General features: G+C 42.0%; 1 protein-coding gene across 3 annotated transcripts in view; it reads left to right on the forward strand.

The window, feature by feature from the left end:
- FYCO1 (FYVE and coiled-coil domain containing 1) overlaps positions 1-25,242 on the forward strand; it is a 91,339-nt gene that overhangs the window by 39,306 nt on the left and 26,791 nt on the right. For 2 of the 3 annotated variants that reach the window (XM_014518520.2, XM_025200252.1), the window contains exons 11-14: positions 172-339; positions 3,582-3,731; positions 5,031-5,233; positions 5,571-5,715. In XM_014518520.2, the coding sequence (XP_014374006.1) occupies positions 172-339; positions 3,582-3,731; positions 5,031-5,233; positions 5,571-5,715 (666 nt within the window). The remainder of the gene's footprint in view (positions 1-171; positions 340-3,581; positions 3,732-5,030; positions 5,234-5,570; positions 5,716-25,242) is intronic. The other variant, XM_025200253.1, reaches the window with a different exon arrangement.

Here is a 25,242-nt window from a genome sequence, read left to right on the forward strand (position 1 = left end):
AGCTCCAAAAGTGCTTGAAAAGCTAAAATGAACCTTATGTGGCAGCACTCATGCTGAGAGAAATTTCACTGGAACTACAGATTTGGTCAGGAGACATTTCACCAGGGCCTTCCTGAAGAAACAAAAACTGAGTTTACAATTAATATGCAAAATGAATTTGCATTTAAATAGGACCCAAAAGGAAGTTGACAAAGCAAATGAGCAAGTCAAAGAATATAATGACAAGCTCAACAAAGTGAAAATGGACAGAGAGAGCAATGACCAGAAGTTGTGTGCTGAGCTGGATGATCTAACAAGAACCAAGCAATTCCTGGAAGAACGTTTAATAGAACTCATCAGGTTGGTACAAAAAACCCCAAATCATTCAATTGCAGGGGGCTTAAATAGTGCTGCTTGGAGGATCTAATCTTTTATTCCTCAACTGGAAATGAAGGTAACGGACAAAATTTATGAAATCTTGTTTAGTAGTAGTTAAGTTCAATAGTTAAGTGATACTTAAAAGTAATATATCCCAAATGTTCCATTTTGTGGGGAGATCTGTTTTGCTATGTAATTCAGAATTCGATACATTTCCCTCTTCTCCCTCAAAAATGAGTCTGTATTTTTTTTCCAGCCAGTAATTTTTTCTCCAGTGTGTAATGCTTACAGTTTGTCTCTACAGTACAGTTTTTGAAAAGCTGAGCCTAAGTGGCCTGCCGAAGGTCATGCATGCAGGCAGTGGCAGATGCCAACTGAACTTCAGTCCCCCAGTCTGCCTTGTGCCTTAACCACCAGACACATTTTTCTCTCTCAAAAAAAAAAAGACTTCCCTTCACTGCCTGGAAATTTCTAACCACTTTTAGAACAAAAAGACAAACATGTTGCAGTATATGATAAAAAGTCAGGGGTGTTTTACTTTCAGCCTTCTAAGTGTTTGAGCTTATGAACTTGTTGACATGTAGCAACTTTGGCAAAAGGTATAAAATAATGCTACTATTAGATAACACAAGCAACAGAGTGCTGAGTGGTTTCTCACTTCTTTATGAATCGTGTCCTCCCCTTCTTACACAACAGTGTTGTCCAGACTGGAAAATCTTCCCTGCTTAAATCAAATTAAGAATGAAAACGCACTTCAGCCATCAGATATCAGTTACTCAGCAGAAGATGAGATCCTATGGAGAGGTTCCTTCTACATGTCATTTTGTGAGGCTGGTTCAGAAGTAGAACTGGTACTATAGTATGCTTTTATCAGTTATTACTCCCCTAAATACTGTCAAAAATTTGAAGAATTTATGAACTTAAGGAATTTATTAACTTATTGGGCTGATGCCCAGAAGTACCCATTCTTCTCCTCGGGACTTTTTGTATTGTCCAATCAGAAAACAGCGATCGTTACTTATTAATGATAGTTGTCCAAGGAGTTGTGAGCTTAACTTGACTTACCTTGACAAGTTAATGATCAAGAAGACACAAATGTGTGAAGTTCCTAAAAAGGAATATAAAACTCTAAAACTTAGTTCAGAGGTGATACCTTTGATTAGACCAACTAGGAAATAGCAAAAAAAATCTTTCTTTTTTGCTGTTTTCTAGTTGATCTAATAAAAGGTATCACCTCTGAATCAAGAGTTTTAGAGTTTTATATTCGTCTGTGTCTCAGACCAACACGGCTTTAAAACATATCCCGGAAGTCCCTAAAAAGTCTTTTTATCACTTATCCTTTCCCAGATATACATAGTGATGGTTGCTAATTAGTAGGTTTAAGATAGCTGTAACTTTCTTTCTCAGTTCCAGTCTTTCCAGAGGCCATTTTCACAGGTGATACATGGACAAAGGATTGATTATGCTAATTTTTCAGGCATCGAGGTTAAGTACAGACATTCGGGAGGTTAAATTGGGTTCAAAATGGCTGCCCGATTTAAACTTAGCTTGTCCCAGTGCTAACCTTACACTTGCGGACTTGGTCTCAGTGACCAGCAGTCAGTCTAAACCTGTAACAGAACAGAAGTTCCATGAACACAAACTGGTCTAAAATTGCAGAACCCACTTTAAGATAAACCTGGATCTGTGTAGTATCAGACTCATTCGATTTGGGTCAAACCAGTGCATGCAATTTCTGTCCACCTTCCCTGTGCAGCCCTGGGGCTGGGAAAACCCAACCACTGCCCCCAGACCCAGGGCTGTTCTTTCCACGCCCCTCCTCTCCTGCACTGGGCTATTTTTTGTCCCCCTGGTCCCTTGCTCCCTTCCCAGCCAGCGCTCTCAACCCCCATCCCACAAGCAGCTCCAGTACAGCTGCTTTTATCAATATTTGTGCTGCCAGAGCCAAGCAAGTAAGTCCTGGTGTGGGGTGGGGCAGGAGAGATGGAGGTGTAGGTTTGCTGGGGGGGACACCACCCCAGCCATGAGTTGTGCCTGCCGCCCCCATTCCTCGCAAGTTGCACCTGGCCCCCCACCTGTGGGTCACACCTGTTCCCCTACCCCACCTGCAGGTAACGTTTTTCCCCCATTCCCTGGCAGACCCTTGATCCCCTCTAGTTCGCTAGATCCCTAGCCCCCTGACTAGCCCTCTCCATCCTGACTTACCTGATATCAGACAGCCATTTTTAATTGATTTAACCTCCCCCTAATGCCCCTGACTGTTTGTACTTAGCTCTTTAAACCCAATTATGCCCACTCTCAGACATTTAGCGGAGTCTAAGTTGGTGTGGCTTTTCATTGAAAAAGATATAATTGAGAGCAGTGTAGCTTAATCTGGTTTAAAATTAATCTAGCTTAAAATTCTACATTTTACAGATGGGTAAACTAAAAAGAAACTAAAAAGCAGAAAAATGAAATAGAATCATAGAATAGAATCATCGAACTGGAAGGAACCTGTACGGTCATCAAGTCCGATCCCCTGCCGTGGGCAGGAAGTTTGAGCTCAGATGAGCTCAGCAAGGTGCCTTTCCAGCCTCGTCTTGAACACCTCCAAGGAGGGCGACTGCACCACCTCTGCTAGGAGCATGTTCTGATGCCCCATACAGAGAAAAAGTTTTTCCTTATACCCAACCTGAATTTACCCTCTATTAGTTCATGCCCATTAGTCCTCATCCTCCCTTGAGGCGCCCTCTTAAATAGTTGCTCTCCTAGTTCTTGATGCTCCCCCCTGAGGTACTTGTAGGCAGCTATCAAGTCACCTCTCAGCCTTCTCCTCCTCATGCTGAACAGGCCCAGTTCCCGGAGCCTCTTTTCATTGGGCCTATCCTCCATGACTGTAATCAAATGGGTGGCCCTTCTTTGTACCCTCTCGAGTTTATCCATGTCCTTCTTGAAGTGCTGTGCCCGGAAGTGGGCACAGTACTCCAGCTGAGGCCTCACCAACGCTGAATAGAGGGATGAGTACCTCCCTGGATATATTGGCCACACAGCAGCTGACGCACACCAGAGTTTTATTGGCCCTTTTGGCAGCCTTGTCATGCTGTTGGGTCATATTCATCTTCCAGTAAATCATGACCCCCAGGTCTCATTCAGTTGTTGTGTCAGCCAGTAGGCCACCACCCATTGCATAGTTGTTCTTCCTACCCAGATGAAGGACCTTGAATTCTTTGCATTTATCTTTGTAGGGATAAGGATGCCCTCTGGCAGAAATCAGATGCTCTGGAATTTCAGCAGAAGCTGTCTGCAGAGCAAAGATGGCTGGGAGACACAGAAGTAAACCAGTGCCTGGACTGCCAGAAAGAGTTCAGTTGGATGCTACGCCGACACCATTGCAGGTTAGTTCACTGAACTGTTTTAAACATGTTTTTAGAAACCTGGAAATAAATATGCTAGTTTGCATAAAAAATATGTATTGTTTCTATATTTCTGCCGTTCAATTGGATACATTATAAAATATGCATGTTACATGGCATGCCTGCTTTAAAAATTATTTGCTGAGATGGTTTTATTGTTGTTGTTTTTTTGCAACACTCACCTAGTTACAACCAGTGTCCCATTGTATTACATTCTGCATAAACATAATTCACTGCTTAGATAGAATCTGTTAAGAAATTATTACTTTTAATGCATAAATCTGATTTAGATGTAGTCTGCTTTAAAATATAGAAGAGCTAATTGATTAATTTTCTACAAAATTAGCCTCTTTTTGTATTTTTAACAGTATAATGATGTTTACATATGTGTTCACTGGAAAGTTTCAGTGAATATATTTCACACTCTTGGTAGAGCATTTATTTAAGCAATCAATATTTTGTATCTCTTGTGGGCAATTGATCACATAAGACACACAGAACTTGCTCAGTTTTCCAATTCAGTAACATTTTACACTAGGGAATATCATGCAGTTATTGATGAAGAGGTAATTCCTATCTCCCAGGATACATTTTCAACTGAAGAATTTCAGATAAAATTTGTACAAATTGCTAACAGTTTTGCCGGAACCCACTGATATCCCAAATACTTACAGAAAAACAGCTAGCATTGAGATTTCATCAGTAGCAGCAAACTGGACTGGGTGCTTTTAATCATGAAAATAATAACCAATTCACTTTAAAAGCATTTAATTGGTCTAACAATAAGAAAGTATCCTAGTATACACCTCTTTTCTTCTCTCTCTCATGATATCACTACTTTTCCCTTTTTTGGAGAGGATGCAGCTTAAATATACTGAATGATTTGGATTAAGGATGGTTTGAGGAATATGGGTATGAGCCTGTTCATACTACCCAGTATATTTAAAATCAGTGGAATATTAATAAATATGTCATTTTTATTTGTTGATGTTTATATTATTATATTATCTACAAATTCCTTTTCCTTTGTCATTTATTTGTATTGAGAATATAAGGTACCAGTATGCCCCTCTAGACTTTGAATGCTAGGGAGACTTGATTAATTGCAAAAAGCAGAATTGTTTGCACTGAGAATGTTGCCATTTAACCTACAGAAAATGTAGGCTTGTCTAGGGCACAAGATACTTTTTACCAAAGCCTCAACCATTGTGACATCACTACTTCTGGTTTTAAGCATAATATATTCATGCCTTTGTTTTTGTTTCTTTTTCTAATCTCTAGAATATGTGGTCGCATTTTCTGTTACTACTGCTGCAACAACTATATGATGACAAAAAGTGGCAAGAAGGAACGTAGCTGTAGAACTTGCTTTAATAAGCCTAGAGTGGTTGTCGATAATGCAGATGGCTCAGGATCTCCTGTCAACCAAGGGGCATCAGCATCTCCATTAGAGTCACCAGTGTCACCAAACAGGAGAGTTACAGGTTAGTCAATGTACTGCTATTAAATAAAAGACTTGACTAGACTTTCATATCCTGACTGACTTGCACTTTCTACAAATCCAATTATGTCAAACAGATCTAAGTCAAGGAATAATTTGTACTACAGCAGTTGCGTACATTAGTTAGTGGGTGCTAATATTCATAAATTAATATCATTTCCCATTTATATTTAATACAGGTGAGTCATTGTGGAGGTTCCCACTTAATCTTATACTAAAACTTCAGTGTAGGCAGAATAATGGTCTTATACATAAGCTTTGAAACAATGATTGGTATTTCTTGTAATGCTATAACTGCATTTTATATGCTTTTATGGTAGTTACCAATGAAGCCTCCAAACCACAAGATGATGCAACATTCGATATCATCACAGACGAGGAATTGTGCCAAGTGCAGGATTCTGATTCTGCCCTCAATGAAAGTCAAACTGAAGTAGAATCTATGGACCAGAGTGTGACAGATCTGTGAGTAAACACCGTTAACACAAAACCAGAATCATCTGGTGTCAATTTTTTCTGTATATAAAGAGCAAACACATTCTTAGCCAGATTGATATTTATTTCAGATTAAGAAAACAATAATGGAAAAAAGTAAATTCCCCTTTCTTTTATGACAGTTAATGAAACCAAATGCAAAACAGCGGCCTATCAATGCAGATAGGAGAGTCCATAGAATTGTAAAGATACTTGACACAAATACCAAAGAATAGCAATTGCACACTGAAGTCTAACACATTTATTTTCCAAAAAAAGCAGAAATAACCACATCATGATATTGAATTCTGTTACTAATTTAATCAGTTCTAGGTAAATCAGCCAGAAGGAGCAACTGAGCATTCTCTATTTTTAAATTCACAAACTGCATCATTCAATATTATTTCATGTATATTTCTATGTTAAGTAAAAATTTAATTTTACATTATGTTATAAGCATTTGGATATAAAAATCAGTGCATTTGGTTGGTTGTGATCATCATTTTACAGAGGGGGAAACAGACATGGGGAAGACTTATGGGACTCTCCCAAAGTTATAGGATGACTAACCTCATGATTCCTCAAAAAAGATTGTAATGCAGCTTAAGCAAGTAATCCAGGAGATGTTCCTCATGTTGGTAGAGGGAGGCAGGGGATCCAATATAAGGGTCAGCCCTTGAAAACACAATATAGCTCACCTTGTTTAGGAAAAGACTTGATTCATCTTGCTATTGGCCTCCAAAAGATATTACTGCTGGGGAAGCCACAAAATCTGTACAACCACTATAGAAGCAAGGCAGGGGGCATATTCTATATACCATTTGAATTCTACATTTCACAGTTTCATAGCTGTTAGGGGCTGGAAGCGACCTTACAGATCATCGGGTCTAGCCCCCTCATTGGGTTGCCAGAAGGGATATTGGTATGCTCTTTTGGTTCAGGGTGTATAGACAGGAAAGCCAGAAAATGGTCTACTTTGCTTCTTTCTAGTTAGCAGTTAGCACTGTTTCTGATACTTTGCTCTTGAGTCCTTAGTGTTAAAAGCAGAGCTATTAGGGCTGTGCAAAGCTTCAGATCATGATTCGGATTCGGAGATGATTCGGAGGCTGAATCTATGAATCCAAATGGAATCATTGGAAGCTTTAGGCTTTCTGAATCGATTCGGAGCCTCCAAAAGACTTCAGAAAAGATTCAGAGCTGATTTGGTGAGTCAGCCATAGAGTATAATGGAGAATTAGATATCTTCTTGAAACTTGGTAGGCTTCATGCTCTCGGCAGAGGCTATCACCCCTGCAAGTTTCGTCCAAATCAGACAACAAACAACAAAGTTATAGATATTTCATTGATTCCCCATTATACCTTATGGCTGGATCTCCGAGGCGGCTCCAAAGCTTCAGAGCCGCTTTGGCTGGATCGAAGCAGGAACCTGGTCCGGAGCTCTAGATCGGATCTCTGGCATCCGAAGCGGCCGGATCCAAAGCCGGATCAAATCTCTTTAGCCTGAAAAAGTGCAGGCTCAGGGGTGATCTGATGGCCACCTACAAGTTTATCAGGGGTGACCACCAGCATCTGGGGGAACGTTTGTTCACCAGAGCGCCCCAAGGGATGACGAGGTCGAATGGTCACAAACTACTTCAAGATCGTTTCAGGCTGGACATAAGGAAGAACTTCTTTACTGTCCAAGCCCCCAAGGTCTGGAACAGCCTGCCACCGGAGGTGGTTCAAGCGCCTTCATTGAACACCTTCAAGATGAAACTGGATGCTTATCTTGCTGGGATCCTATGAACCCAGCTGACTTCCTGCCCTTTGGGCGGGATGATCTTCCGAGGTCCCTTCCAACCCTGATGTCTATGAAATCTATGAAATCTATGAAATAGCTGCCTACTTGCACAGGCCTAAGAGCCATTTCCATATTGGAGGGCCTCAGTGTGTGTGTCTACACATGCAGATATTAGGGAGCAAATTTGCACCTAGTTCCCTGCAGCCCTGCAATGGACCCCTGCTGCCACCGGAAGGAGCTCCAGGTTCCCCCTGGGTGCTAGCCCATATTAGGGAGCAAATTTGCACCTAGTTCCCTGCAGCCCTGCAATGGACCCCTGCTGCCACCGGAAGGAGCTCCAGGTTCCCCCTGGGTGCTAGCCCAGGGGCTGGCAGAGAGCACCAGCCCAGGAGACAGTTGTTTCCTGGCCCAGGGGCGGTGCCTGCTGCTGGGACAGGGACAATGTCCCTCTGCCCCAGTAGCAGAGAGCTCCTGGCCCTGGCTTCCTGATCAGGGGCGTAGGGCTTGGAAAGGGTTGTAGGGGAGGGGCAGGCCCCAGCCCCCTGCCCTAATCTGTTGGTGGGACAGCTAGCATCCGTCTCACTGGTAGCTGCCCCACCGATGGATTGGAGCAGGAGGCTGGGATCTACCCCACCCCTGCAGCTCTTTCCAAGCCCTGTGCCTCAATCACCTGAGACAGTTCCCAGGCAGCTCTGGGCTGCATGGGAAAGTTGACATGTGCAGCCTGGAGCTGGCTAAGAACTACCTGAAACAGGACAGGTAGCTTCCAGGGGCAGGGGGCTATCTCCTGCCCCCTGGTGAGCAGCTGACTGGGAGCAGATTTTGCTCCAGTCAGGCATCTACACAAGTGTTATGGTGCTATTACTAATCTTGAGTAAATTTGCTGTTTGCATTTGGAGGTAGCAAATTTACTCAGGATTAGGGAGGTTTACTGGAGAGTAAGTATGGGCACATGTAGACACACATGATTACTTCACAGTAAACTGTGGTAATGCAAAGTTAAGCATCTCATGTAGATGTGCCCAGTAAGGTTATCCTTCAGCCTTGGGTCTCTCTACTCTGTGACTGCTCACTCCTGTGAAGCAAGTCTTTCCCACTTGGGCCCACTCTATGTCTGCTAAATCCCAATGTGGGGCACTGCAGCTGCCTTAGAGTGGTGCCAATCATGTGCTATTATACACACCCAAGACAGAGCACTGTAAAGCAGCAGTGGGGTATGTGCCCAGCACTGCTGTAGGGTGGCTACATTGCCCCTTTCCCTGGACTTGATATGTGTGGGGCAGCCTTCATAGCAGTGTATCCAGGTTGGACTGAATCTGGCAATCGTACTGTGGTTTTGTGATTTGAAAAATGTGCGTCAAAATATCATATGGCAGCTATGGTGAGTTGTCATTAAAAAAATTCACCAGCAGCCTCCATCTATGGCAACACTAAAGTTTTCACAGTTATTTCTGTGGCAAGTTGGGGCTGCGTGTACCAGAAGAGGTGTTATTGTCAGATCTTTGCTGCTCTTCTCCATAAACATGCAAATAAGTGTGGAGGTTTTCAGTCTGTAGGGTCATAACTCTAACTAGTGTTTGCTCCACTGAATTCTGGAAGACTGCACTGACTGGCTGAGTATCTGGAGCAAACTGTTTATCAACATTTTGTTTAAATACGGGAGACTGGAAATAACATACCAAGGAGTGTCATTTCAAATCATTTATAAACTCTCTCTCCTACTGGCAATCAAAATAAAACAGCAAAAAGAAGGTATAGAATTTAGTGACATTTCAGCCTGGATTGAAAGTGTAGCTGATGCAATACTAGTCCATGCAGTACACTGGGAACTTATGCTACCTTATTATGTGGAAATTCTACAGAAGTCTCCTAAAAAAAATGATTATGCTATCATCAGTATAGCTGGAGTGCTGTTATAGCTGCAATGGTCCAGGAAATATGTCTCTCATCATCAGAATATTAATTTACCATTGATTAAGATCTTGTTTCTTAAAATGTATAAAAAAGAACAATTCCTATTTATTATTTGTTTGGTTGGTTAACACCAACAATTAATTACTTGCTTTCCACTGTGCTTGATGCTAAACAACACACAAAAGATAATTCTTCCTCCAAAGTAGTTTTAGTGTAAGGACCCAGTTGAGTTGAGTGGGTATTAATTGGAAATTTTATCAAGTTCAGAGGGTTTATCTCCATTAAAGTCCTTTAGCTTGACTAATTCATTGCCAATTAACCTGAAGCCAAAAACATTTGTAATGACTAGACACAGTTTAAATGTTTGGTCCAGAACAGAGTCTAACTATAAAACTTACAAATGCTTGTGTCCTGGAGTAAACATATGGATTGTCCACCCCAACCTTTGCAAATATGGTATTTCCTTGTAACCATGAATTTACTTCAGTTACTTAAGATAAAACCTCTTGTGTAGGCAAACTTGAGAGACAGCATTTATTTGGTCTTGGAATTGTCTCCATTTAGGTGTTCTAACAGGGCTACAGGGAAACGATGCAAAAGGAGACATGCCTCTGTACGGCACTCCCTTGGAAGAACCAATAACTATTTAATGTTAAATTCATAGAGCCCTGGAAGCAAACAAGAGCGTGCCTCTAGAGCCTGAGAGGATGCATTTTAGTCCTAGCTTCAATACACTTCTATGCCCTTTACATCGAATAGCCATCATTAAAGAAGAGAAATACCCCTGGCAGTAGGGACTGGAATTCAGGACATGTAGTGTCCCACTGACTGTGGTTATGGAAGTGCCTTAATCACTAAGGTGCAAGGACATGTTCCATCATGCTTGCCTACCTTTTGGCCCTATGACACTTGCATTTTTGGTTCTCCAGTTGCACAGCTTCTTCAACAGGAGGAGTGAAGAGTGCTTCTACCCACCCTACTCCCACCATTAACATTTTTGAACTGAGCTGAATGTTCAGTGTGAGGCCACCCTGCTTAGAGCACATATAGTACAATGTGCTCGGCCGAGATTCTCCTGAGCAAACCCCTGTGATGTGCCTCTGTAGCTGATTTTGACACTTTTGTCTCTCTGCTTTACTTGAGAGTGGCTGCTAGGGATAACTGTGAAGCAGCATCACAAGATGTGACCAGGAGCAGATGGGTGGGTTGTGTTTGGGACATACTGGGCATGTCTACACGTGCATTTACGCTGGCTTAAATTTACTGCACAGTAAGTGGGAATAAGCCAGCATCTACACATGCAGGTGTTAAAGCAAATTAACGCTATAGATGGACTGATTTGGGACTAAAGTTAGTCCCAAGCCAATCCACACACACAGTGTTACATGGGCCTTACTACGCAGTAACTAATCTGGCATATATTTGATACCTTCATGATGTAGGCATCAAATTTATGTTCAAGTTAGCATAAGTCATTACATTTACTGCACAGTACAGGTGTGCATGTGTAGATGCATGCCTGTACTGCGCAGTAATATCGGTTGCAGTAAATATGCATGTGTAGACGCACCCACTGTTTTGGGGGTATAAATATTATGCCCTTATACACCTCCCTAGTCCATACAGGATCACTGTAGTTAGATGCCTAGGTGATAAAACTGGAAACCTACATACAGCAGCCAAGAATTCTCCATTCCATGAGACCCCATAGAAGTCAGTAGAGCTTGCATGGTGCAAAGGTTATACAGCGGGGAACATTCAGTTGTAATCACTCTGGGGCAAGGACCAGCTTGTAATTAAATGTGTGTAGTTCTTAATTGGGTTGTGCTGGTTGAGTAGCTTGCTATGGATCCACCCGTGTGAGTTTGAGACCATGTCTAAGGCTCCTCTAGCTATAAACAGGTTATTCAGGCTAGTTTGAAAAACGTGCTACCTACATCTTTCCTTTGTGTGCCAATGGCTACAGAAACCAGTGTGCCTTAACTGCAGTGGGCATTCTTAGGCTCATCTTTGACATTTTCTTTGAATATGCCTAGCACAATGTAGCTGATCTCTGACTGGAGTCTCTCATATCAGGTGCAATACAAATAAAAAACCATCATCATCATCATGAGAAATGTATGGTTTAGACAAAACTCAGTTTTATGCAGTAGAGTTCATCTTGGAGGGGCAGGAAATCTTCACTAGGACAAGTAGGATGCAAAGGGTCCAGAGCAGAGCTTTCCAAACTTTTCATGTTGGTGACGCACTTTTTAGACATGCATCATTTCGCGACACAGTAATTCAGTTCCGGGGGAGGGGCCAAGGGAAGCAGACGCGAGTAAGGGAGCTCCGCGGTGCCCTTCCGCAAAATTTTCTGCATTTCGCGCGACACACCTACACACTGCCGCCGACACACTAATGTGTCGCGGCACACAGTTTGGAAAGCTCTGGTCCAGAGTCACATTCGCAATTGTCTTTGTGTTTGTTTGATTTGGTTCAATAGTTTTATGCAAATACATAAATAAAGTATTATTTTATTTCATTTGCTGAGCTCTGCTGGGAGCAATCCAAACAGTCTCTCATCTGCCAGGGCCTTGGAACTAGCCAAGGCCCTCCAAGAAAGGGAAGAAACAGTTGACCCAATAAGGGTCTAAACCAGGTTGGCTGAGAGATGCTGATTTCAGCATCTTTCTTAGGAATCCTGAGTTGACAGAGTTCCTGTGAAGTGTGAGCCTCATTTCAGCAAAACATCTGAGCAAGAGCGAAAGGTTTGGTACTGCCTTAGGCTTATTCCACATGAAAATCATCACCTCTAGGTACCGCAAGCTTAAGTTGTTCCTACAGAGTTGCATCTATCTAGTCCATTGCTTCATGCAGCTGAATACAGCAGTAACAATGTTTTGTTTTCCATCTGTTCCTCTGTATTTTCTGTGTGTCTGCTGCATGTCTTCTGTTGCAAACTTCTTTTTCTGCTGTTAGTCACATTAACCTGGTCTCTGCAGCTTTCTCCCTAAAATGATGTGAAATGATGACATCAACTTCATTTCATAACAGGAAATTCTGTCAGACCTCCTTTCTCAATATACCTCTCAATTCAGATCATATCCCGGACTGAATATGAATCATGCTTTACAATTAGAAAACCTGTTTGAACTCATTAACCACATATTGTACTAGTTAAGTCCCACAAACCATTCAACACCTTAGTTACACAATTAAGACTGGGCAACATAATGTTGGCCTTAAATTCTGCCATCAGTCCCACGCATAAGAATTTGGAGTATTACATTGAAATCTGACGTGCAATTATGGGAGAAATGTGTGGTTGTGCCTGTATTTAGCACCTTTGGTTTTGCTTATTTTCTTTTTTAAAACTGCTTTTTATTTTTGCCATGTTCAAATTTGGAAAGTATGTCCAAAATCAAGGCTGAGGAGAAGTCCAGCAGTATATTAATGTAACCAAAAGAAAGCAGTATACACCTTTTGCTTAATACTGATCTTCTCCTTAGCACAGTATAGATATCACATACACAGACATAATGATAGATTCAGGAAGAGTTAGGTAAACCAGCAATTAAAATTGCTCAGCCCCAAACAAAAAGAGAGCATTGAGGAAGCTATAGCACTGCTTATCAATTTTCCAAATGTACTCCAAGCTATGTGATTTTTTTTCCCCTGCTATTCTGTTTAGCAAATGTCTGTTTTGTTTCTTATAAGAAAACAAGGTAGAATTCTTTGCTAGTGGAACTGTGATGATTCTTGATTTTGATTTTCATGGGCGTGTGTAGATGAAACAGGGGCCCTAAATTGAAGCGGTGGGTTTTTAAAAACACTGCTTCAATTTAGGGCCCTTTAAACCCCCGTGTCATGCACACACCCAAATTTACCTGCCTCCCCAGCAGTGGGGAAGGGGAGTCAAGCTGTTGGTGGGAGGAGTGGTCCCTGGGTTGCACGGGTGGGGGGGAGGGAGGGAGCTGGTGCTTCCCTCTGCAGCAGCCCTCCCCCCTGAGATGGTACCTGCCTGCAGGCACCTGGCTTGAACACTCCTGGGGGACACCGCAGCCGCAGAGGGATCCCATGCAGCTCAGGCAGGCAGGCAGACTCCAGGGAAAAAAAAGATCAGGCTTGCTGCTTTCTTGGGCAGAGTCTGCTTTCCCAGGCTGCTGCCAGGCAGCCTGCAGGGCTTCCTACTTAGCCCTTGAGCTGCACGGAGCCCAGTGCTTCACTTCACAGCTAGAGGGCAGCAAACTAAAACTCCTTACAGGAGTTTTAGTTTGCTGCGCCCCAAGTCATTTAAGGTGCATTATTCCGCTGAATTTGCTACAGCAGCTGGAATTATTGCCGCTGACGCGTGCAAACACCAACACCATTAAAGCGGTGCAAAAGCATTTAACCCGCTTTAAAGTGTCATGCACACATGCCCCTCGTTTCGTCTACACACGGAACAGTGCACCAGTGTAAATCAGACATGAACTCTGTTGATGCAAGCTGTGCAAGTGGGAGCAGAATTGAGCATTGTGTCTTTAAATATTGATCTGTCAGTCAACCCATTATTTGCTAATCATTCTAAAGGACAAGTGATTAATTGTTTCCTTTAGGAGTTTTAACCAAGTCAGAATTCTAAAAGTTAGGGAATGGACCCCAGGCATGTATTGTAATTTAACTTTTAGTTGTGCGTTTTCATCTGTGGCTTTAAAAAAAAATGTTTGCTTGATAAATATTTGTTCAGGTTGAAAGGGTAAGCCATAGGTAACCTCAACAAGCAACTGGGAACAGAATATGAAACATTTGAACTGTGCATTATAAATAAACTGTGACATGGCAAATGGTACTGATATCATCCATACCAAAATACAGACTGCTTTGCCCCACACCATTATTTTGGCTTGACTCACATTGGCTTTGGTTGCTTGAGCAATAGCAATAAACCTGACAGTACTTATACAGGTTAATGTCAACACTGAAGTGTAGAGATTCAAGTTATAAATGCTTCATATAATACAACACATTGTGGTGCCAAAAATCCACTTGTAAGCAGCAGAATATGCCCAGAATGGCAGTAGGTCAGCATTAACCAAGCCAGCAGGTAACCAAAAATACATCTGGTAGGGTCTTAAATTTCTCATAGAGAATGTACATGTTAAGGAACAGTTTCCCATCAGCCCAAAGACAGAAGCAAATTAATACATAAAGGCACAAAGATTTTGCTAAAGGTGAAGAATTTCTCATTCAAGCTGAAATCAATGGGTATGAGGTTACCATACAGGTAACTTAAATCCATTTCCATGTTGTCTTCTTTTTAAAGGCTACTTGTAAAGATGCACATCAACAAATAATTTTCTCAACAAGTAAAATCATTCTTAATTGTAACATATCTAGCAAATGGACTCAGTGCCACTCAGCTAGTGTTTAAAAGCACGAAGATAATTGTTGTGGTAAAATCCAACATTTAATTTACCTGGTGAGGTCACATTATCTCTGCCATGTGGTAGAAAGTGAATCCTGGATGCCCCAGAGAGGACAGATAGTGAACTTTTAGCATCCTGGAAGTAGATATATCCTCCCTTAACAGAGTTACAGTTAAGGGGACTGAGAAGCATAAACAGCAAGAGCCTGATGCAAAGCTTGTTCGAGTAGATGGAAAGACTCAAATTATATTCACTTGGTTTTGGATGAACCCGGAAGAGAAGTCAGGAGAGGTGGACTCAGACTAAAAGTATGAATTTGGATTTCAAATGCCAAATTGTTAAAGGCATTTGGTTGGATCCAGGAATGTAAATAAAACCCTTCACAAAAAGCAGTATCATTTCCAAAGTTCAGATTCAGATTTAAGTTTTGAAATGCCTCTAGTTTCAGGGTTAATTGGAGTAGGGTTTTGTTTTAGTCCTTTCTCTGGGATTACAGTTGGAGTCCTTAAAAGTTTGAGGATCTTAGCACCGGGATATCAAAGCCCCCCCATCACCTAATGGGATGGTGACAGTGGACTGTTTCTTGAATTTGGGGAGGAAAGAATCACTCCTATCTACCATCTCAGCTCTGATGGGGCACAGCTCTTTTTTATCTTGATTTACATGAATAGCTTTTAGATAATTCCAGTGTTTCCATTCAGTAGCCACTTATATATTGAATCCCAGCCATATCTGTCCACTTCCTGTCTTGCTGGTCCAATGTTAGACAGTGAGCTCTTCAAAGCAGGCAGCCTGTCCTCCTACATTTGTGGACACTGACATCTGGAGCCACTACCAGAATACAAATAATGAATTGTGATGAAAAAAAATATGTGCAAATAGCTGGCTTAAGTCACTGTTATTCAGAAGAATCCTATTTATTTTTCAGGGTACATGCAAATTGTGAAAGCTTTACAGATTTTCATATAAATGTATTTTTCATCCCCAAACTGCATTATTCATTATTTGCCATTTTTCTCCTGTTCAAAAAAGTAACCTAATCATCTTCTCAGAACAAAATGCCATATGGCCTGTATCAGGGGTTGGCAACTGGCCTGTGGGCCAGATCCTCTATTTCTCCATTATTTGGTCTTTTACTTGAGGTATTTAAGTTATAATTCTGAAAATAAACTTGATAACTAATTTCATCAGTCCAGAAAAAAAGGGTTAATATTGGCCTCAAAGGTTATCTTTAAAATTATTTGAATAGTTGGGGTTTTGCTTTGTAGGTTTTTGGTGGTGTCAAGGGATGTGAATTTTTTTTTCCTTTGCAGGGTACACACATGCACATGTGTGTGTTAAGTATGAGCTTTTTCTGCGTTCAAAAGACTTCGATAGCAACCACCACCACAAAATACCCCACTTGCACAATTGTGCATTTGTCCTTGGAGTGGTATCACACCAGAAAAAGTATAGCTCAATTTTTTTTTCAAAGACACTGCAAGCTTCTAACAAGAGAAATTCAAATAGAAACCTTTTCTCAACAAAATCTATCATGTTTCATATCCACTGGTATCTAATATTAAATTATTCAATCTAGGTCTTTTAAAAGTTAATGCTTAATCAAAGGTAACATTTGGTTCAGCTTTTTTCAAACTATTTCTAACATATGCGATTGGCAAAGAGGTAGAAGTGTACGTAAACCATGAAAACTACCTGCTACTGAAATGGAAAACAGTGGATCTGATCATTAACTGGGATAAATTGCCTGAGGTTCACTGAAGTCAGTGGAGTTAGGATTATTTATTTCATCTGAAGATGTGACCCATTTGTTCAATAAAACTCAAGCAAGTCGTTTCCTTTTTTTCCAACTGGTGACTTGTCATAAAAGAAGTATGTGTAAATAAGTTATTCAAAAGAAAATGATGATTTATTCTTGAGAAAAGCAAGAATTTTTGTGGGTTATATCTTTTATTGGACCAACTGGATGGATGGGACAAGGCTAGACAAGCTTTCAATGCAAGGCATTCTTCATCGGGTCTGACTTATTCTTGATATATTTTTAACATTATAGCTGATATATTTTAACAAGTCATTTTGCAAAGCATTTAAAAAAACAGTACTCTGTTATCCCATTAAACTATATAATCCAAAGTGACATTCTAAGTAAAACATTGTTATTGTTATAATTATATTATTAATAGTATTATTTTTAATACTAGTAATAATTAATACATGGTAAGAACAACAACTCTGTCCATCTTGTGTCTGATTCAAGGCTTAAAAATAAAAGTAATTAACCACAAAGATCTAAACTAGTTGAAACACTGTATAGAAAGCACCTTTAAATAGCTTCCTAAGATACAAAGACTCTACCTAATTTAATAGAATTTTTGTGGGAGATAAAGGGCATTTCTGGAACTGAGAGAGTTGCTGGATGGTTAACCCCCTTTCTCTATCCTCCACGCTTGTTATCCTTCCAATTTGAAATAAGAGAAAATAGTCACTTACTAGAAGATGTTGTATCTTGACGGAATATAATCGCCCTTCTTTCAAAGGATGTCTGGAACAGCGGATAGTCACGTATTTATAGGTGTTTTAGGCAATGACATTTCTTGTCCTTTTCTTTTCACCCAAAGCAACACTTTGTGGATTTGCTATATCTTTATTTCTGGGTAAAGCCTTTTAAGGTAGATTTTTCTGGGATGTAGTGAAAAAAGAGACTGTTGTGTAAATTTTGAAGTGGCTTTCTATGTGTTCTTAAGGGGTCTTGCAAGAAATATCTGTTATGGTCCAGGTCACAAATGCTAGTTCTAGTGAAGTGGATAGATTTTCTGAGATTGAATTATTGTTGAAAATAATTAGCACAACATTTTCTGCCCTCTTTACCATTTCTCAGTTTTTTTATCATTTGCAAATGGATTGTGATAATGATGAGTACTTCATTTTCCACATTTGACCTGTTTTGATTAGTTTTGATCAGACTTGTAAATTGCATGTTTCCTGTGATTGTGAGCTTCCTGCAGTTTTTTTGTTCCTTATTCTGAGAACTTTGTAACACCTCATTGTTGGAGGCCAAAGCTGGTTCAGTATGTTGAAAATTGCAATTTTGGCACTTTTATCAAAAACAGACATCAAATGTGCTAAAGATTACTGGAAAGAAGAAATTTATAAGTGGTTCTTCACATTTACTTGGGTTAGGAAAAATAAATGGACTTATATTGTGACATGAGAGATTTCAGCTGAACATTAGGAAATCTTTCACTGGCATTCATGTAAACATAGGGAAGTTGTGGAATTTCCCTTACTGAAGGTGTTTAAAAGCAGGTAGGACAAACATCTGTCAAGAATATATTTGTTGGTGGTCCCTCAAAGTCAGGGATGATGTCAGTCAAGCTTGATGGGTCCTCAGGTGACCAAGGAGCCCAATTCTGGATGCACACGTTCTTTGGCAATGGGAGTATGTTGTTGCGTGGGGGAGTGGGATTCATAGCCCTGGGTTGGTCTCCTTCTCCTTCCTTCACCGCCACTATTCCATCTCAGTATCGAGTTGTTGGGCCTCGAAGTTGAGCAAGCCTTGGTGGATCAGGTGGCACCATGCCGAACGTTCAGCAGCTTGTTCCTCCCAGCCGTTGGTGTTGATGCCTCCATGCTTAAGGGCAACCTTGAGCGTGTCTTTGTACCCGTTTCCTTTGGCCACCCTTTGAACGTTGGCCAACAGAGAGCTAGGAGAAGAGAATCTGGTGAGGGAGGCAGTTCTTGGACATCCAGATGCAGTGGCCCATCCATCAGAGTTGATTTCTCAAAAGCGAGGCTTTGATGCTGGTTGATGCAGCTTCGTGAAGGACGCTCGCACTGGTCCGGCAGTCCTCCCATTTGATCCCCAGGATTCAATGCAATACCACTAGAATGCATTAAGTAAAGCAGGAACATGGACTAGATGGCCTTTCAAGGTCCATTTCAGCCCCATTTTCTGTGATTCTGTGAGTGTGATGTTCAAAAGCAATCATATTGCAAATGGGCAGGCAGAGAAGTACTGCTGACCTGTGAGGGGAAGACCTAACTTGTTCAGCTAATTTTATGGAGCTGATAACAAACACTGCCACCTAGTGAGGTTAAGCATGAACACAGGACTAAAATGTTTCTTAAGTTAAATTCAGGGAACTCTCATAAAGTGAATGGGTGCTTGTACACATGATGGAATTTAATCCTCATTTAATGAAAATGGTTTATTAAATTTAAAATAGTTTATTTTAAAACATTGTGTCAATATTTGCACGTGATAGCCTTTACAACAAATTAAGCCTGATGTGCAAGTCCCAGTAAATTCCAGCAGGGGGAGCTGCATACCAATCCATCCCACTGCTGTTTTCAGTACTGAATTATAGCAGGGGGCACATTTAAACCACTAATTCCCTCCCTTACTCCTGAAACGGCCCTGAAAGTCCCCCACACCTGAAGTCAGGGATCCCCACACTAAGCTGTGGTCATCACCTCCCCCACCCACCCCTAAACCCCCAAACCAGATGGACTCCCATGCCTATCCACTTATGAAAAAAAAGGCCACATCTGGAAGGAACTGTATGAATTTTAATCCTTATTTCAAGTTTTAAACAACTTTTCCATAACACTTATATGATTTATTAAAAATAAAACCCCACAGCCATTATAAAAAACCCAGAATAAAAATACAGTATGTATAAAAATAAATTTACAGTATAAAAAGTAATAAGAAATGTAAAAATACATCAGTTTTCATTTTATGCTTAAATAAAAAAGTAAATAAATAAAGTGCCGTAAAAAATAAATAACTACTAAAACATATATTAACTGTATTATATTCATGTTCACACTATTTATACTATATGCTATTCATACTATTTATACTTTATTACTATTTCTAATCTATTTACATATCTATTTCTAGATGTATTCTACTCTATCTTCATATCTGCATATCTACTGGCCATCTCTATTCTACTCTATCTACATATCTACACATCTACACATCTGTTTACTGGGCTGTGTGACGCTTCAGTCCCCGATTCAATTCAGCAGAGATTTGCCCCGATTTGGTGGCCAAATCTCCAAATTCAAATCAAATCAGAGGACGCTTTAATCTCTCCACACCAAACTGGAACCCTCCGAATCAATTTGGAGAGATTTGGAAAGACTCGGAGATTTGGACATAGACACAGCTTTAAATGTTTTTTCTACTTACCTCTAGGTACCACGCAGCTCATGAATGCTGCGATGCTGGAGTGCATGGAGTGTCCCACAGAAGTATGGGGGGCTTCCCAGTGTGCTCAGCAGCAGACCTGGAAGTGGACCAGTCCACTTTCAGGTCCACCAGGGAGCATGCGGGGGCCCCTCACCCCCACAGCTCAGTGACTGGTGCCTCCTGGGTCTGGGGTGGGGGGCAACTGGGGTCCATGTGCGGCTGATCGCTGAGCCAGGGAGGCGCAGGGGGGCCCCCCAGCACACTTCTTGACGGACCCAGAATTGGACCGGAAGTACTTCCAGTCCACTTCCAGGTTCACCGCTGAGCATGTGGAGGGCCCGCCGCACTCCTGTGACACACTCCATGTGCCCCAGCATCACAGCGATCATGAGCCGTGTCTGCTAACTCAGGGTATGTAGAAAAACTTTTAAAGTTGTGTCTGTAACCAAATTGCTGATTCTCTGAATCGGCGTTGAATCTTCACATTCGGATTCGGCCAAATCAAATCAGGGACAGTGATCCAAATCAATTAATTGAATCACTGCTGCCGATTCGAGCCGAATCCGAATTGAATTAGGGCCTGCTTCACACACCCCTACTATCTACATACTCTATCTACATATCTATTCTAGTCTATTCTATCTGTAATGTTTCTAACTCTATTCTATAGCTGTGTCTATCTTCTATCTTCTGATTCACTTTCTTCTTCATCCTTCTGCTGTATCTCTAATCTTCTAAGTGGCCTGTAGGAAAAGAAAGAAGAAGAGGGAGTTTTGGCCCATACTCCCAAAACCACCTGTTTCACCTCCCCACTACTGGCTACAAAGTACACTACAAAGTCTCTGGTGAGAGATTTTTTAAATTACCGGTATATGACCCGGGATGCAGCGTATCCCAGGCAACAGGTCTGGCGCACAGTCTCCACTGTGTGCCAGGTTCCTGGAATGCAAATATAAGAAATAGGAAAGTTACCCTGAAATATTAAAGTATCAACATGTGCCAAGGCACACTCCCCCATTTGCAAGCTTATCAGTGGCTGCAATCCTGTGGCAGCTGCTTGTCCTGGGTGCTGGGCACTGAGGGGGCAGAGGGACCAATTTTTCCCTGGTATAAAAAAGTAGCTCCAGTGGAGAGTAGCTCCAGTGGAGAGTAGTTCCACTGGAGCTACTAGTCTTGAATTTTGACTATCAACTTATTTGAATAGAAGGAAGAACAACTCTGCAAAAAAGGTGAGACTTTGCCTAAGGGCTTAAACTCTGCAGGGTGCATCTACATGTGCTGTTAGTGCAATGCAATAAACTGTGTGGGAGCTAGCTGCTTCTGGGTGCAGCATTTACACGTGTACCTGGGACTGCAGCAGTCTGAGCGGGACAGAGCAGCCCTGGGATGGCAGGGAGCGCAGGGGTGGTGGCATTGGGCAGCAGAGGGGCTGTCTGGGGCATGAGGGTGGTACAGTGCAGGGCTAGGTGGGAGACAGCGCCCTCACTTTTGCACCCTCGTGCCCCAGCCAGCCTCAGTCACCATCTACATGTATGTTTTGGCAGAGTAAATTATTCTGCCATAGAATAGTACTATATCTGTGACAGTACTATCCTATGGTGGAGTTAATTTACTGCTCCCTAATATTGGCATATGTATAGACAGTAACACATTACTGCAGAGCTAATTAGTCAACTCCACAGTAAAGTGCACATGTAGATGTACCCATTGTGTCTAATATAGGGAGTAAGATATCAGGTTACTTCCTTGACATTGAGTGAAGCAGAAGTTTAGGAAGTTGGCTCCGATCCCAGTCCAAAGCCAAGTGCACCATGGCAGTGGTGGTAGCAAAGAAGCTTTTCTTCTCTTCTGCCATTGTGTCTTCAAAATGCTGTCTGGCAGAACTGTTCTGGGTGGTGAACAACCTGGTAAATCTTTCTTGTCCCCATCCATAAATTCAGTCATCCACAGTCTGCTGTGATGAGTTTGCCACTAGCCTCGCAGACAAAATTGTGGCTTGGGGGCCACCAGTTCAGCTGAAGAGTCTGAGTTTGGGATTGCAGAAGCTCAGTCTTGTCTGGTTTATATGGATCAGTTTCTATTGCTTTTGGCCATTGATGCATAGGATGTTGTTGGTAGAGTGTGGGTGACCAGCTGTGAACTCCACCTATGCCCATACTGGCTTGTAAAAGCCAGCCTTGAAAGGATGAGGCCACTGCTGGTGGGGGTTGTTAGTGCCTCCCTTTGGGAGGGAAGGGTGCCAAAGATTTTTAATTTGACAGTTGTTGAGCCCCTGGTAACAAACTGCCTTTTGACACTGATCCCCGCCAGCTAGCTACTGCCCCATTTCCAGCCTTTCTGAGGGAGGGCATTGAATAGGTAATTGCCTGACAGCTTACAGGTGATATCTGGCTGCAATCAGATTCCTTGACCCCTATCAATCTAGCTTTCATCCTGGGTATAGTGTGATGATTGCATTTGTGACTTTACAATCTTCCCCCTGGTATAACTCGGAGATCAGTTAACTCGGAGAACAGAGGAAACTGTACTCTGTTGATCCAAGTAGATCTTTTAGCAGTCTTTGATATAGTTGACCAAGAAGTGCTGATAACACATTTGTGTGACCTGGTGGGTGTTCACAGAGCTGGTCTTAATTGATTCCACTCTCTCCTAGCAGGGAGATCCTAGAGGGTGATGACAAAAAAGTGCCTGTCATCTTCTGTGAGGTTGCCTGGGGTTCTGTCCTGTTGCCCTTCTTGTTCAAAGTGTATCTGAGGGCATGGGGCAAGACTGTACAGCAATTTGGAGTGAGGCACCATCAGTATGCTGATGATGATGATCACAACCAGCTATCTTGCTCCCTTTCATCCAACCCAGGACCTGCAGTCTCGATCCTTACCAAGTTCCTGTCTGCAACTGGGGATTGGGTATAGATGAACCAGTTGAAGCTGAATTGAAACCAAACACAGGTTGAAATAGGCAGGTGGTGGTTGGCAGACCTGGGGTGCCATGACTTGGGGTGGATAGAGACACATCATTGGTCAGGTTCTTCCTCCCCTTGCCACTCAGGTTTGCAGTCTCTTAGAGTACTCTTGGATCCTTTGCTGCACCTGGATTCACAAGTTGTGGCAGTGCCTAGGAGCACCCGTCACCAGCTCCATCTGGTGAGAAGGCTGTGACCTTTTCTTTCAGATTTCAGACTCATCCACACTTTCATACCCTAAAGTCTAAATGGTCTGGGCCCTACACGCTGAAGGAACTGCTTCTCCCTTATGGTCCATTGCAGTCCCTAAGGTCAGCCAAGAACAACCTCCTGCAAGTACCATCACTGTGCCAAGTCCACCTGGCAACAATGCATGGGGGGGTCATTCTCCATTGTTGCTCCTCAGCTCCTTCCCTCTTGAGGCCTGTCAGAGCCCAATCACAGATATGATTCAGAAGCTCTGTAAGGCCTTCCTGTTTGGGCAGGCATTTAGCAAATAAAAACTATGTAGAGATATTGTTTAGAGGGATTCGGTTTTATTTTGATATTCTAGTTGCCTTTTAATTTGTTTTGTTCTCTTGTTCGTTTTAGTTCAGTGAAAATACATAAGAGGTCATTCTCAGCAGTTGCTACTCTGCTTTGAATCTCCTTCCCCTCAAGGCTCATCAGAGCCCAAACCGAGACATCTTCCAGAAACATTATAAGACCTTCTTATTTAGGCAGGCTTTTAGTAGGTAGGGTATTGTTTGGGGAATTGGTTTTTCACTTACTATTTTAACATTTTGGGGGGTTGTAATGGACTTTGTTTCAACTGCAAGCTACCAGAGCCCTTTTTGGGGGAGGGAGGTGTAGGGGAGAGGGCGGGTATGAGAATATTACATTGAGCAGCTTTCTTACTCCTAGACTTTACCCTGCCCCCAGCATTTCCCCTATAGTAAAGTCCTATAGAATATAATACAACTTTTCCAGGACTTTTGGAATTGGTTTATAGAGCATACCAGAAAGGTCTAAATCCTTGCTGTACAATTCCATTGCTGTGTTCAAGAAAAACATCTTGCAAACAACATGCTCTGTTAAATTATTTTAGTTTGCAGCTGGGTTTCTAAAGAGCCCTGTTAGTTTCATGAATATGAAAATCTGCAATACAACTTTTCCAGAAGTATGTCAGCCTAGCTGGCCCTGTTTTGGTGCAATCTCACGTGGAACAAAGGCAAGCTAAATGCTGCCTTGTATAGCAGGAACTGGTGTGTGTGTGTTCCAGCTTCCATGTCCTTCAGAGGGGTATGTGCTGTATAGAGAGACAGCTTTTTCAATCTGATTTTTCCCATAAGCACCCTGCCTCCCTTCAAACCTCAGCCATAAAACTTACAAATTACTCCAGCATGTATGATGAAAGCAGAGGATTTGTTACCATACAGCCATAGTTCCCTGCATCTTCAAAACATGGGGCAAACATAAGCTAACTGACTACACAATTGAATGTTTTCATGACCAAGTCTTTAGTTGGAAAAGGAAAGCTGTGATACAGGGACAGCAGGAGGAACTCAACTGGTATCAGTAGAGATTTGTCTGTACACTGATAAACCCCATGTCTACTAGGGGTGTGCGAAACGGCCCGTATTCGATTCGGATTTGGCCTGAATTGGGGACAGTGATTTGATTCATTGATTCAGATTGTTGTCCCCAAAGGACAGTGAGTTCGTGCCCGGTGCGCTTGTGCCAATAAACACACAGGGTTGAAGGATTCAACTTAATCTTTATTTCTGCACAGAAAGTGGTGCTTGGCAATTATTCGCAAAGCAAGCACCCACACCCTTATATAGCTACATAACAGGTTAAACTTGCTGATGTGATGACATGTATAGCAAGCCCAGCAAGTAACCCCCCCTCTAGCTCCCCCCCCAAATAACCCCCCTTCTAGCTCCGGAACTTTGTTGATACAGTTTTCCTTCTAGCGAGGTCAGCAATCAGCAACTACACAACAAGCAATCTCCCCCAGCCTAAACAACCTACTCTATGCCCTTGGTTAGATAAAATACTTTTTTAAAACATACAAAGCTGTTCCCTGGTTAAAATGCAGTAAAAGTTCAGGGGTGCTTCATCAAGTTGTTCTCTGCACTGCAAAGGAGCAGTGCAGAGAGGTTTTTTGACCCCTGGATATATAGGAGTAAACAAAACAGCAAAAAAAAAAAGTGGAGTGGCGCACACAGCAGCAGCCTCCACTACCCAATGATAGAGCCTGGCCAGCCGGAGCCACGCTTCCCTGCCGCAG

Source organism: Alligator sinensis, unplaced genomic scaffold (assembly GCF_000455745.1).
Source record: "Alligator sinensis unplaced genomic scaffold, ASM45574v1 scaffold54_1, whole genome shotgun sequence".
In the NCBI taxonomy this organism is placed as follows: domain Eukaryota; kingdom Metazoa; phylum Chordata; order Crocodylia; family Alligatoridae; genus Alligator; species Alligator sinensis.